Below are 12203 nucleotides of genomic sequence, written 5' to 3'. Positions count from 1 at the left end.
ATATATATATATATATATGTGTGTGTGTGTGTGTGTGTGTGTGTGTGTGTACGTACGTATATATATACGTACATATATACGTATATATGTATGTATATATGTACATATATACATATATATACATATGTATACATGTATATATATATGTACATATATACATATATATGTATATATGTACATATATATATGTATATATATGTATATATGTATGTATATATGTATATAGATATGTATATATGTACATATATACATATATATATGTATATGTATATATATATATATATATATATATATATATATGTACATATATATGTATATATACATATATATGTACATATATACATATATGTATATGTATATATGTACATATATATGTATATATACATATATATGTACATATATACATATATATGTATGTATGTATATATATATATATATATAAACAGACGCCTCTAACACACCTCTAACGTCTCTAAAAAATACGAGTCTTTCGAGGCGCGTACCATACCCACCTCATACCAAATGCCTTGGACGCCTCTAACAACCTTGAGTGGAACCAAGGTGTGAATGGGGATTTTCCACAGAGGAAAGCTGAAACATTTACTAGCAAAGTTTGGCCTGAAAGACGGCTATGCAGCATGAGCACTATGGGATTTTTATCAATAAAGTGACTTATAATGTTTATAAGTCGGTGTGTTCACACATCATTAAAGACGGGCTGGACATATTATTATTTTGGGCACGGACAGGTGGACAAAAGGAGCATAGTCAAAAGGGAACGCCGCTCCAAGCTCTTGGAACGGGGGAACGCGTTCCATAGAGATAGCCATTCCCGTTCGTGTTCCGAAATGGCATCGCAGAACATGTAAGAAATGTAAGTGAACTATGTATCATGTAGAACACATCTATGCATTATCATGGCCACTAATGAGATGGTTTGAGGTTCTTTCTTTACTATGCCTCTTTCCAAAGCATTTATAGACATATCAAGTAAATTTATACACACGTTTATGCAATGATGTGGCGTTCCCGATTCTGTTCCCTTTTATTCAAGCTTGTCGTTCCCGTTCCAAAGAGTCGTCCGTTCCCCAAAACATTCCCGTTCCCTTGTGACTATGAAAAGGAGGCACCTACTTGAAACTTGGCCAACAAGCTTGGGAAAAGCATAAAACTGGTATTTTGGGCACATCAGCTACTTTTGGTAGAAAAAGGAAAAGCACATCAAATATAGCTGGTCGATTTTATTAAAAGGGGGGTGGGGCTTCTCTTTTGGAGCGTGCACATCCATCCTCAGCCGATTGGAGTTTCTCTCTCTCTTTTGCGCAGGCCGTACAATAGGGGTTCCCTTCTCTCTATGATTGTATACTCCATGCATATAGCTTTGCATTCTCCTAGTAGTAGAGCTCCATCCCCTCCCCCACTCATTGTACTTATTGCACACCCAGATTCAGCTTTTTAGTTCAGTACTTTTTCATTTTGTTGGGATGACAGAGGATACCCCATACAGGTACACCGATTTATCTCATAGGCCGAGTTCGGTCTTTTGGAAGACGTTAATAAAATCTTTCTTTCTTTCTTTCTTTTCTTTCTCTCGCTTCAGTGCTGGCCATACAATAGTCACTGCTGGCTGTACTCAGCAGCCACACATGTGGTTATTTTTCGAGGTGTTCTTCACTCTTAGAGTCCTGGCCTTGGTATGGGCCGATTTGGGGCTGTTTTGGAGGAATCAAGGATAGCTCTTCTGGGGCTGATTTGATACTTCGTTTTTTGGGCTGTTTTGGCACAGAGTTCGGGACTGTTTTATGGATTATTTATGAGCTGGTTCATGGGATTGTTTTGAGATAGTTTTCGGATGGCTTTTGGTGCTGTGTTTGTATCTTGGCATTGGATAGATATCTAGGCAAGAGATTTTCTGGTGCTTTGTGGAAAATCTAGTTTTGTATGCACCCGCACCTTGGTTTATTGTAAAAGTTCCTCTCTCAATAAAGAAGTTCCTACGGGGGCCAGCTGTTCCGGTTTAGTGCGGTGTTATTATATTGCTTATGGTTCTTCCGTTGTGTTTTCATGCTTTGTATCTGGCAATTGAAGTGTTATCATACATACCCTCTGCGATCAGTGGAGGAAGTTGCAAGGAGGTTTTGACCGCATGCGGAAGCGGTGGAAATCTTTCTTGAGGCTTGGTGGCGTGGCCCTCTTCTCATCGCTAGAGATGGTGATCCCATTTGGCATTACAGACCACCTGTGTGGTTATCCCCCCTCTCCCCCCCCCCTTTCCCCCTGTATGAGATAGCCTTCTCCTCATAGGGCGGCCAACCGGAGGAGAAGTGCATCTTTCTCCACCTCTTGATTACTTGTTTCTCTGCTCTGTACATGAAGGCGAGGTATCTAGTGTTGAAATTTGAGCATAATGATGAGCTATGGTGGATCATACACTAGAATCAACATGATTAACAAAGTGATTAGCAAATGATTAAGACGTAATTAGTGAATAATTAGCAAATAGATTAATAGGCATGGATACTCAAAAACCAGTAAATTCTCATTAGGGCTATGCCTCAATTTATAGAGTTTACATCAAGCATCTAATCCCATTGATTTCTCCATGATTCACTCCCAGAATGTCTCCACCTTTTGCCTGATTCTCTCCACCTCTTCTCTTTTCCCTGAATATCTCCCAGAATATCTCCACACTCCTAAATTCCCTCATGCTACCCATTATTCTCTCCCAGTAGATTCTTCTAACCTTTTCACAGGTTCTTTCACAATTACATCTCCTCTTTTACAGCCTCTATCCAAGAGCTTGTTCCCACACACACCCTATTCACTTGTATATTTCAACACCTCCCCTCAAGTGAATAATCCTAGCACACCTAGACCCTATACCATGTTTGCCACCCATTACTTGGCAGTCCGCGACCAGTGTCTACTCCTCCCCTCAAGTTATCTCAGCACACCTGGACCCTATATCAAGTTTCTCTCTTACTTGATAGCCTACGACCAGTGCCTCAGATCCCTAAACTCATAGTCCTTGACACACTCTCTCTCTATGTGTCCAAGGCTTACTATAGTTGCCTGCGACCTTGACTAAAGTGCTTACACATACATCTACCACGTGGCCTACATCATCGGTGGCTCAGAGGTGGTTTTACTTTATTGGGGCAGGTTACATTGGGTTGTGGGGTCTCTCTCTCTCTCTCTCTCTCTCTCTCTCTCTCTCTCTCAGATTTTCACATGGCTCCTCACTCTTTGGAGCCTCACATCTTCTCTTTTCTTCAGTCTTCTTGTCGTGGCAGCTTCTCTCCACGCGTCCGTCTCTTCTTTCAGTCTTCTTGGGGCAGCTTCTCTTCTCGTGTCCATGTCTTCCTTCAGATCTTCTTCTCGGTGTGGATCCTCTTCTTGGAAAGAGATATTCTTCTTCTTTCATGGCTGGGGCCATGAGCTTGTCTGTCAGGTCTTTTTGCTCCATGTGAGCAACATGTTTCAATGTTTTGCTGACAGTTCCTTTGGGCTTTTTATGTTTATCTTGTATCATTATGCAATGCAAACCCAAATTTATGTGGGAGGTCTTACCTCTTGCCTTATTCTGGACAAGGGCAGTGTCTGTTCCCATTTTTACACTGATGCAATGTGCCCAATACATAATGCGTATAGCATCCATTCTTATGCACATTCCAAATGCAACTCTGGCTATGAATAATCTTGAATTTGAGTGAGATTTACAGGCATTAACCAAGGGTTAAATGCAAAATGATGATTTTCACAAATTTATGAGCACAATTTTATCAAAAATTACATTAAATCAAGGGTAACCAATTTGTACGGGATGGTTGGAGTATCAAACCAACTCCGATTTGCAATCTGAAGCTTTAGGGATCTGTATCAGATACCTAATGGTTAATTTGAACCCTCAATTGCACCAAAGTACAGTGATTAGTACTGATTAATCATTGATTAGCAAATCAATGCTCTGGTTTGTGTGCAGAAAACAGAGTATGCGGGGAGTCCAGATCTGGTGCTTTCCACTTCAAATGAGCTCAAATGCTTTCAAAGGCATCAATAGCAATGAGTCTAGTAGAGGATTAAGCCAAGAAACACAAGATTTGACCAAATAATGAAAGCTTAATCTCTGTTTTACCAAAGTCACCTGCAGATTTGATGAAGAGCTTGGATCTCACTGTAGACTTGATGAAATTGATTTCTGTCTTCACCAGCTTGTAGAGCATGCTTGATTACCCTTTGGGCTAAGAGGAATTAGAGACCTTTGATCTGTGGAAGTAGAAATCACCAAATCATCTCAGAAAAACGTAGCTTTTTAATCAGCGAAAATCGGGAGCTTCCGTGGGCGGTTTGCGCTTCTGATTCGATGGGCTGGAGCTCCTATGGGTTAGCTAGCTTGTGTTAGAAGCTTATGCCCTAATTCTATGTGTGCAAGGTGCTAGAGATCCTCCACTGGCTGGGGGTGAAGGGGAGAAGTGAAAACTCACTAAAAAATTGATTTTTTGCTAATTTTTTTACTAATCCTAATTAATTCACTAATGGGCTCATAAATCTGATTGATTCTAGGCATGGCTTTGATACCATGTTGAAATTTGAGCATAATGATGAGCTATGGTGGATCATACACTAGAATCAACATGATTAACAAAGTGATTAGCAAATGATTAAGACGTAATTAGTGAATAATTAGCAAATAGATTAATGTAGGCATGGATACTCAAAAACCAGCAAATTCTCATTAGGGCTATGCCTCAATTTATAGAGTTTACATCAAGCATCTAATCCCATTGATTTCTCCATGATTCACTCCCAGAATATCTCCACCTTTTGCCTGATTCTCTCCACCTCTTCTCTTTTCCCTAAATATCTCCCAGAATATCTCCACACTCCTAAATTCCCTCATGCTACCCATTATTCTCTCCCAGTAGATTCTTCTAACCTTTTCACAGGTTCTTTCACAATTACATCTCCTCTTTTACAGCCTCTATCCAAGAGCTTGTTCCCACACACACCCTATTCACTTGTATATTTCAACATCTAGCTCTTCATGGCTGTTTTTTATTGACTAATAGAAGGATCTTTTTCCCGGAAAAAAAAAAGAGAGAGTAGACAGCCAAGTGAGATCCAAGAAACTGAAAAGTATTGAATTATGAATGAACAATGTCCATGCTTATATACATATTTGTAGAGCCAGTCAGCCTAGGATTGTAGGACAAATGTCCACGGTTGATAAAAAATTGCCTAAAATAGCTGAAAAATATGGGAAAAATCCCTAATTATATGAGATAAATAGCAGGATAAAAAGTGACATAAAATGTAGTAAAATCGGGTGGAGATGACATGTCCAACGACTCCTTGTGGTGATACAAGGCCTAAAGCATTGGAAGCATTCCCTTTACAGGCGCGACTTTGAGGTTTGCACAAATCACTTGGCCTTGCGTTGGCTTCAGTCGATGCCAAGTTCGAATTGGAGTGCCCGGCAGCACAGTTGGAGCTGGGTTTTCCAGTAGTTTGGTGGAATGATCGAGTATCCTCCAGGCAAGGCCAACCCAGTGGTGGTCGACGCCTTCAGCAGGAAAGGAACCGTGTCCCGCATCCAATCCACACGGATGGATCTCGTTGGTACAAGACTAGACGAGATGAAGCACAGGTACACGGATTCCGTGGGATTTGGTACTCAGTCGAAACAGGCATTGGCCGCCACAAAAACATGCCACTTCTTGATACGTGATGGCTTGGCTTTTTTACAAAAGTCGCCTCTGTGTCCTGAAAAAATTCCAAGCAACTCTTAGCTGTGATGATGCCCACGATGCCATTATTGGCGGTCATAGGGGCATGAACTTGGACTTCGGAGAAGTTAGAGAGGCAATTTTATTGGCCAAGAATGAGGCAAGATGTGTTCACTTATGTGCAACACTGTTTGATTTGTCAAAAGGTGAAAGCTTCTTGCAGGAAGAAGATAGGGTTGTTGCAACCATTGCCTCTATTCCCGAAGGACCTTTCCAATATATCTCTATGGATTTTGTGACAAAATTGCCTCCCAGTTCGGGTAAGCATAATACACAGTGTCCCTACTTTCATTGAAGAGTAAATGTTTGAAAAAGGGAAGAATGTTATGTACCTAGACACTAATCTACGGATTGGGAACTAATCTAGTGGGGTTAGGGGGCCCAGAGATTAGGGATTTGCAAGTTGATACTTCTTCTTGGATTGATAAAACAAGCTTAATGGCCTTTTATAGCGAGTTAGCTATTTATGGCGTAGTTTTCAATATATAAGTGAGAGCTTGGGTTATTTTGAGCAAACATGAGAGCTTGGGTTATTATGGGCAAACATGAGAGCTTGGGTTATTATGAGGTTTGACTTGGACCAGGAGAGCAAACATGCTTATGCCACGCACATGGTGAGTATGTAGGTTGTCGTGTCGAAGGCCTACAGGCCTATGGATTGGCTTCGGTGGTATGGGACGCCGGAGTTAGAAACGGGTCTATGGGATTGTGCAGGAAGCCCTAGCCTTGGCTTGGGGGGAGATTAGTGGTTGCCGTTGGGAGGTGAGCTAGCCTGCTACCTCATGATTTGTGTTTAGGGCAGATTTAGGGAAGCACTTTACACGACTTATAGCTGGTTTTCTACCATTGAACTGATGATGGGAGGAGATAACATTATTGGGATTCAAATTTTATGACAAGTATGATCCCTTCATCGAGTGAAGGTATCATTCCTTGACCCTGTCGAGAGAGCCTAAAGGCTCATATCCAGTCATAATTTTTGTGGTCCAAGCACTACAAGTATTTGACTAATTTAAGCAATCAAGCTCGAGATGGGTTTAGCAATGAGTTCCGGTCTTCGTGGTATACACGCTGAATAAGCTAGGTCAGGAGAACAGCCTTGACACTACCAAGAAGGCTTTGTTAGAAACATCTTTTTGGGCCGGGGTTGCCACAAAAATTACCATCTTCCAGACTACAATATTACACCATCAAGTTGATGTTAGCTGAAGGAGCCTTGGATTCTGAAAATTAAGAAAACGGCAATCTGGGCTAAAGGCATTGTGGCTAATTTCATAGGGGCGGAACTTGGTTACATGCTCATTTGGGAAAAATGGTATAAAATGAGCTTAATGCTTGTCGCTAAATTTCAAGCTTCAGATGCCAAAAGAGCTTAAAGATAGAACATCTAGCACTGTACTAAGTTCTAAGATTTAAACTTGGGCTTTGAGTCTAAATCTTAAGTCTACTCATCTCATTTCTCCTCTTGTTTTAGATTATTATTCATGTTTATGGTGCCACATTCACATGTTATGCCATGCACTTTTGAAGTATGTTATTGATACCCCGCGTACAAGTTTTTGATGTTCTGCTCTTGTATCTTTACTTGTGTTAAAGTGGTTTGTGCATCTTAGTGTTGCATTGATGTTGACTTTGCCAGGCAGAACAACATTTCTTGAAACACAACGAGTCTGGAGCATGGATTCAAGATTCAGCATTGATGCTTGCAATGAGCAAGGAGGTGCCTTGGTATTTGGTTAGTACCTTCCTCAGGGTTGGAAGAGTAGCGGTGTAGGAAAATTCTGGCAATTAATTCTCTAAAAACGTATGTCTGCATGTGTGGCTAGGAGGATGGTACATGCCGGGTTTTTATTGTTGGAGCTCGTGGGGCTCATGGTTTAGAGCTGCCAATTTCCAGTGAGGTCTTTGAGGAATCAGGTCGCTCACTTGTACGTGGGACCCTTGACTACTTGCAAGGGCTGAAGGTTGTATATAAGTCTCAGTTTTTGGAATGTGGCAGCTGCTTGCAATCCTAAAAGATGTGCTGATGAACTGTTAAAAACAACTGATTATGTTTGCTGGTTGGGATATTGGCAGATGCTTGGAGTGAAGCGGGTGGAGAGAGTCCTCCCTGTAGGCACAGCTCTGACTGTAGTAGGTGAGGTAAGGTCTACTTCTGTAGTAGGTGAGGTAAGGTCTACTTCTGTTTATCTTAAGAATATTATATTTGATGCCATTTCAACTTTGTGAATTGTGACTGCATAAGTTTTCAAGCACGAACAAGGCTGTTAAGCCAGATCCTTAGTCAAGCTAGGCCCTGGCTTGAACCCCTAGCTCATGTGATGATTTTTGATATGCATGTCACTAGCCCTTACATTTTTTTAATGGAGCCATGGCAGAGAAGGAGACCTGGGTCTCATGAATTTCTTCTGATGCATGGGCATGAAAAAAGTATGCATGCATGTCACTTGCCCGCATGTGCAAGTGTCATTTATGGTGCCATGACAGATAATATGTTGAGACCAGCTACCACGCGAGAGGGTTTTACATCATTGGCCTGCCTTCAGCCTTCACAGGGATTTCAGGCTCTTTTTTAGCAGGTCCAAACCAAGGCACTCCTTTGGGCCAGATAGAGAGACTTAGTAGTAATTAAAGGAAAAGAACACTTTATGGCTGATCATTTTTTAAAGGATCACAACAGGAATCCACATTGGATTTATGATTATGTACTTGATGCACCTCTCTTCCAACTTATAGCATACACATGTTGAAAGCAAGCCTTAAATCCGAGTACAAATGTTGTTGGCATGTAAACAGCCTCTTAGTAAGTGTTTGTGTGTTTGTCTCTTAGAGGGGCACACAATATCTAGATATTTTGTGGTTTGACCTAAGCAATGACGTCAACAGTAGTGCCATGTGTCAACTCCATGTAAGTGTGACTTAGTCACAAAAGATAAGCCCCATGGGCTATAAAAATATACTCACTCCTTGTACTCTCAATCATAACAATCACATCAATATAGTACTTGAGTTTTGTGCAATCATTGTCTTGTACTCTCTCTTTCACTCAACCATGGCTGCTCCACTGTTTCAGACACCATAGCTGAACCCTAACCCTAACCCTAAAATACCAACATGGTATCAGAGCTTTGATTCTTGCGTAGCTCCCCTGGTCGCCATCTGCTTCGTCTTCACCTATCCAGCCTGCTATCATACTTGTGCGCCTCCCATTGCTGAATATGCACAGCCTGTCGCTTAGTAGCCAAGTTGCCCGCCTAAGCACACCCGCTCCAGCACATCCCTGTGCATTAGCTGTCGCTGTAGTGAGCGTCTGCAGCTCGACTGTCAACATAGGCTAAGCATAGCTGCTGGCTGCACACAGCAGGCCGACTGGGCACACATACAGCAGTCGATAGCCTCTCCTGTCAACTGCTCCCTAGCAATCGCCTTGTACCCCCTGTCGCTTGCTGTGTGCCATCGTCTGCCTACTGCTGTCCAATATACCCTATTGCTGGACCTGCTATGACCAGATCAACCAGCGCCCTCCTGCCCTGACTGTGCCAACCAAGTCAACAAACCAACAACAAACAGAAGGTACAAATTTGGAGGAAGAAGACTGCAAAGAAGAAGCAAACTTTGTAGAGTACGAAGCAGAATGGGCTTTCTAAAAGCCCTTAACAACAAAGAAGAAGTTGGCTTGACAAAGTATCTCTTCATCAAGGACTGCACGAGTCATAACATTCCAGTGAAACTAAGTCATAGGCTTAGATTAATCCAAGGAAGTATGTGCTGGGATAATACTTGAGGAGGGTGTTGAAAGCGAGCCTTAAATCCTAGCACAAATGTTGTTGGCATGTAAACAACCTCTTAGTAAGTGTTTGTGTGTGAACCACCTTTTGGAGGGGCACATATTTTATGTGATTTGACCTAAGCAATGATGTCAGCAGTAGTGCCATTTGTCAACTCGATGTGAGTGTGTCACCATTTTGGGCATCTTCAAAATTGCAAGTGGTAGAGTGGACATGACGATTGGTTGGCACGGGACTCGTGTCTATGCCAAGGGTCATGTGGACTGATGCCTTGTTGGTAGGAGGCTTGTTTTGTCTTGCCCATTTACTTGGGACATGATTATGATATCTGGACTTCGGGACTGATTTGTCTCTTGCCCATTTACTTGGGACATGATTATGATATCTGGACTTATGGGACTGTTTTGTCTCGCACATTTATTTGGGACATGGATTTTTTTTCCCAGCCATAGTGGAATCATTATCTCCCCGTACGGAGGCCAAGAGGTTCATTGTTCATCTCACCATACATGTGGATTCGTGTTGGGATTGTGAGAGGGCAATTCAATGAACACTCCATCATACGCGTGGATTCGTGTTGGGATTGTGGAGTGAGTGTTTCATTGTTTCCACACCAAGCTCGTTGATCAGAGTTGGGATTGTATGGGAGAACATGGGGACCATTGGGATTGGGATTGCGAGAACTATGGAGAACCACCTTTTCTGTCACCATGGTTTGTGCTTTGGAATGGCACCAGTTTGTGTGCATAGCACATGTTTTTGTGCTAGGCACTAGTTTCTTGTGTATGGCACTTGTTTGAGTGTCTTAGCACATGGTTGGCGATTTTCATTGGCATATGATTATCTCATTGATATTGGTTATTGAAACACAGTTGGCTCTTGTGCTTGTGTCTAGCATATCTACCATGGAATTCTTGCCTATTTATTTTGGGACATGGTTATATCTTGAGATATGGTTTGAAGCTTCAAAGTTGAGAACAACTTGTAAGAAGCTGGGAGGAAATAGGCATTTCGGCCACCAACTCACACTACCCTCTCAAGTGTCCTTGTTCCCTTCCATCTGCTCTCTATTGTTCCACCCACACAAGGTAGAAACAATCTTCAAGAGAGCACGTAGTGTGACCGCTCCCTATAGGAGGCCTACATATCGGAAGACAATATACACATATTTAGAACACTTAATTTAAGTGTTATTAAACAATGGAAACAACATCAGCAACACAAATATCGGAAATACTGAAAAAAATAAATGACACCAGCACTAGGGCCGGAAATGCCCCCCCCCCACCCCTTCCCCTCAATACTTTTTGTATTTCTTGGAGTATTTATATTTGTACAAGTGTCACGGGCCTGACAAGCGAGATTTCTCCACAAGGGAGTGAAAACAACCAAATAAAACTGGTTCAAGTCGATAAAGAGGTGTTGGTCGGAGTAGCCCCAAATCACAGGCTCATTCCCACCTTCACTGGGTGTACACTTGCCTTTCATTGGTCTTCTGAGACCGTGCACAAACGGGCACGCCTGTACTAACGCACGCAACAGTGTACACCGCCTAAGGAACGTTTCCCGGTTCTCCCAATTAAGCTTTGTACTTGGTTTTTCCTCATACCCTCTTGACCTTCACTAGCTCCTCTATAAATGAGGGTGCGGTCAGCGCAGTCATGGTAGAAACCTCTTTCCAATGATCCTCCAGAGTGTATGCAACTCGAGAAGAACTTACCTACACAAAGCTTAGAATAACAGCATTTAACTTGAATTATTATCTGAATTTGAGATAAAATATTGAAACAAATACCTGGCATGGATTTTAATTCAAATCTTAGTAGTGAAGACCATTTCCCTTGTATTGTACTCCAAAATGGAAGCTTCAACAAAACAACCAATAGGTACACAAGACAGGTACAATAGGTACTTATGGGCAGCTTGCAGGTACAATAGATACTATCAAGTACATGTGGGCAGCCAGCAGGTACAGCAGGTGGTACTGTCAGGTATACGTGGGCAGCCAGCAAGTACTGAAGATGGTACAGCAGGTACACACAAGTACATGTAGGCAACCAGCAGTTTGTAGGTACAGCAGGTCTGGTCAGGTACGTGGGCAGCCAACAAGTACACATGGACAGCCAGCAAGCAGGTACACGTGAGCAGTCCCAACAGTTGTAGGTACAACAGGTACACATGGGCTATAGCAATCTGCAGGTGGTACAGCAGGTACACAAGGGCTATAGCAATCTGCAGGTGGTACAGCAGGTACACAAGGGTAGCACACAGGCGAGTACTGCAGGTGCACGTGGGCAGCACATAGGCAAGTACTGTAGGTGGTACAGCAAGTACACAAAGCGTGGAGATGATAGGTGCAGCCAGGCGTGGCTGGGTAGCAGGTACCCCAAGCGTGGAGATGATAGATGCAGCCAGGCGTGGAAACCCTACAACCAAGGGCCTAAACATGAGGAAAAAATAAGGTGCTGCCCGGGATAAATTTGGGCACCCCTGATACATAACTTGGGCACACTATCAGGAGATGAATAATGCTAACACCCCCTCTCAGATCCTGGGAGTGAAACTGGTCCAAGGAGCTGGAAAATGAAACCTCCAAAGCAAGACTTCTCCCGCCTCTGCCACTTACTCC

General features: G+C 42.4%; 1 protein-coding gene across 3 annotated transcripts in view; it reads left to right on the top strand.

Moving 5' to 3' along the window:
• The window catches only part of LOC147620326 (E3 ubiquitin-protein ligase SP1-like), a 57439-nt gene that overhangs the window by 30565 nt on the left and 14671 nt on the right, over nucleotides 1-12203 (top strand). The window contains exons 4-6 of one of the 3 annotated variants that reach the window (XM_086772532.1): nucleotides 7426-7521; nucleotides 7613-7714; nucleotides 7863-7928. In XM_086772532.1, coding sequence (XP_086628658.1) covers nucleotides 7426-7521; nucleotides 7613-7714; nucleotides 7863-7928 — 264 coding nt within the window. Of the gene's footprint in view, nucleotides 1-7425; nucleotides 7522-7612; nucleotides 7751-7862; nucleotides 7956-12203 lie in introns of all 3 variants that reach the window. The other 2 variants (XM_086772531.1, XM_086772530.1) reach the window with 2 other exon arrangements.

This window comes from Cibotium barometz, chromosome 32, assembly GCF_041138505.1.
Source record: "Cibotium barometz isolate CiBa-2024 chromosome 32, ASM4113850v1, whole genome shotgun sequence".
In the NCBI taxonomy this organism is placed as follows: Eukaryota; Viridiplantae; Streptophyta; class Polypodiopsida; order Cyatheales; family Cibotiaceae; genus Cibotium; species Cibotium barometz.
This window is presented reverse-complemented; position numbering and strand designations above follow the sequence as displayed.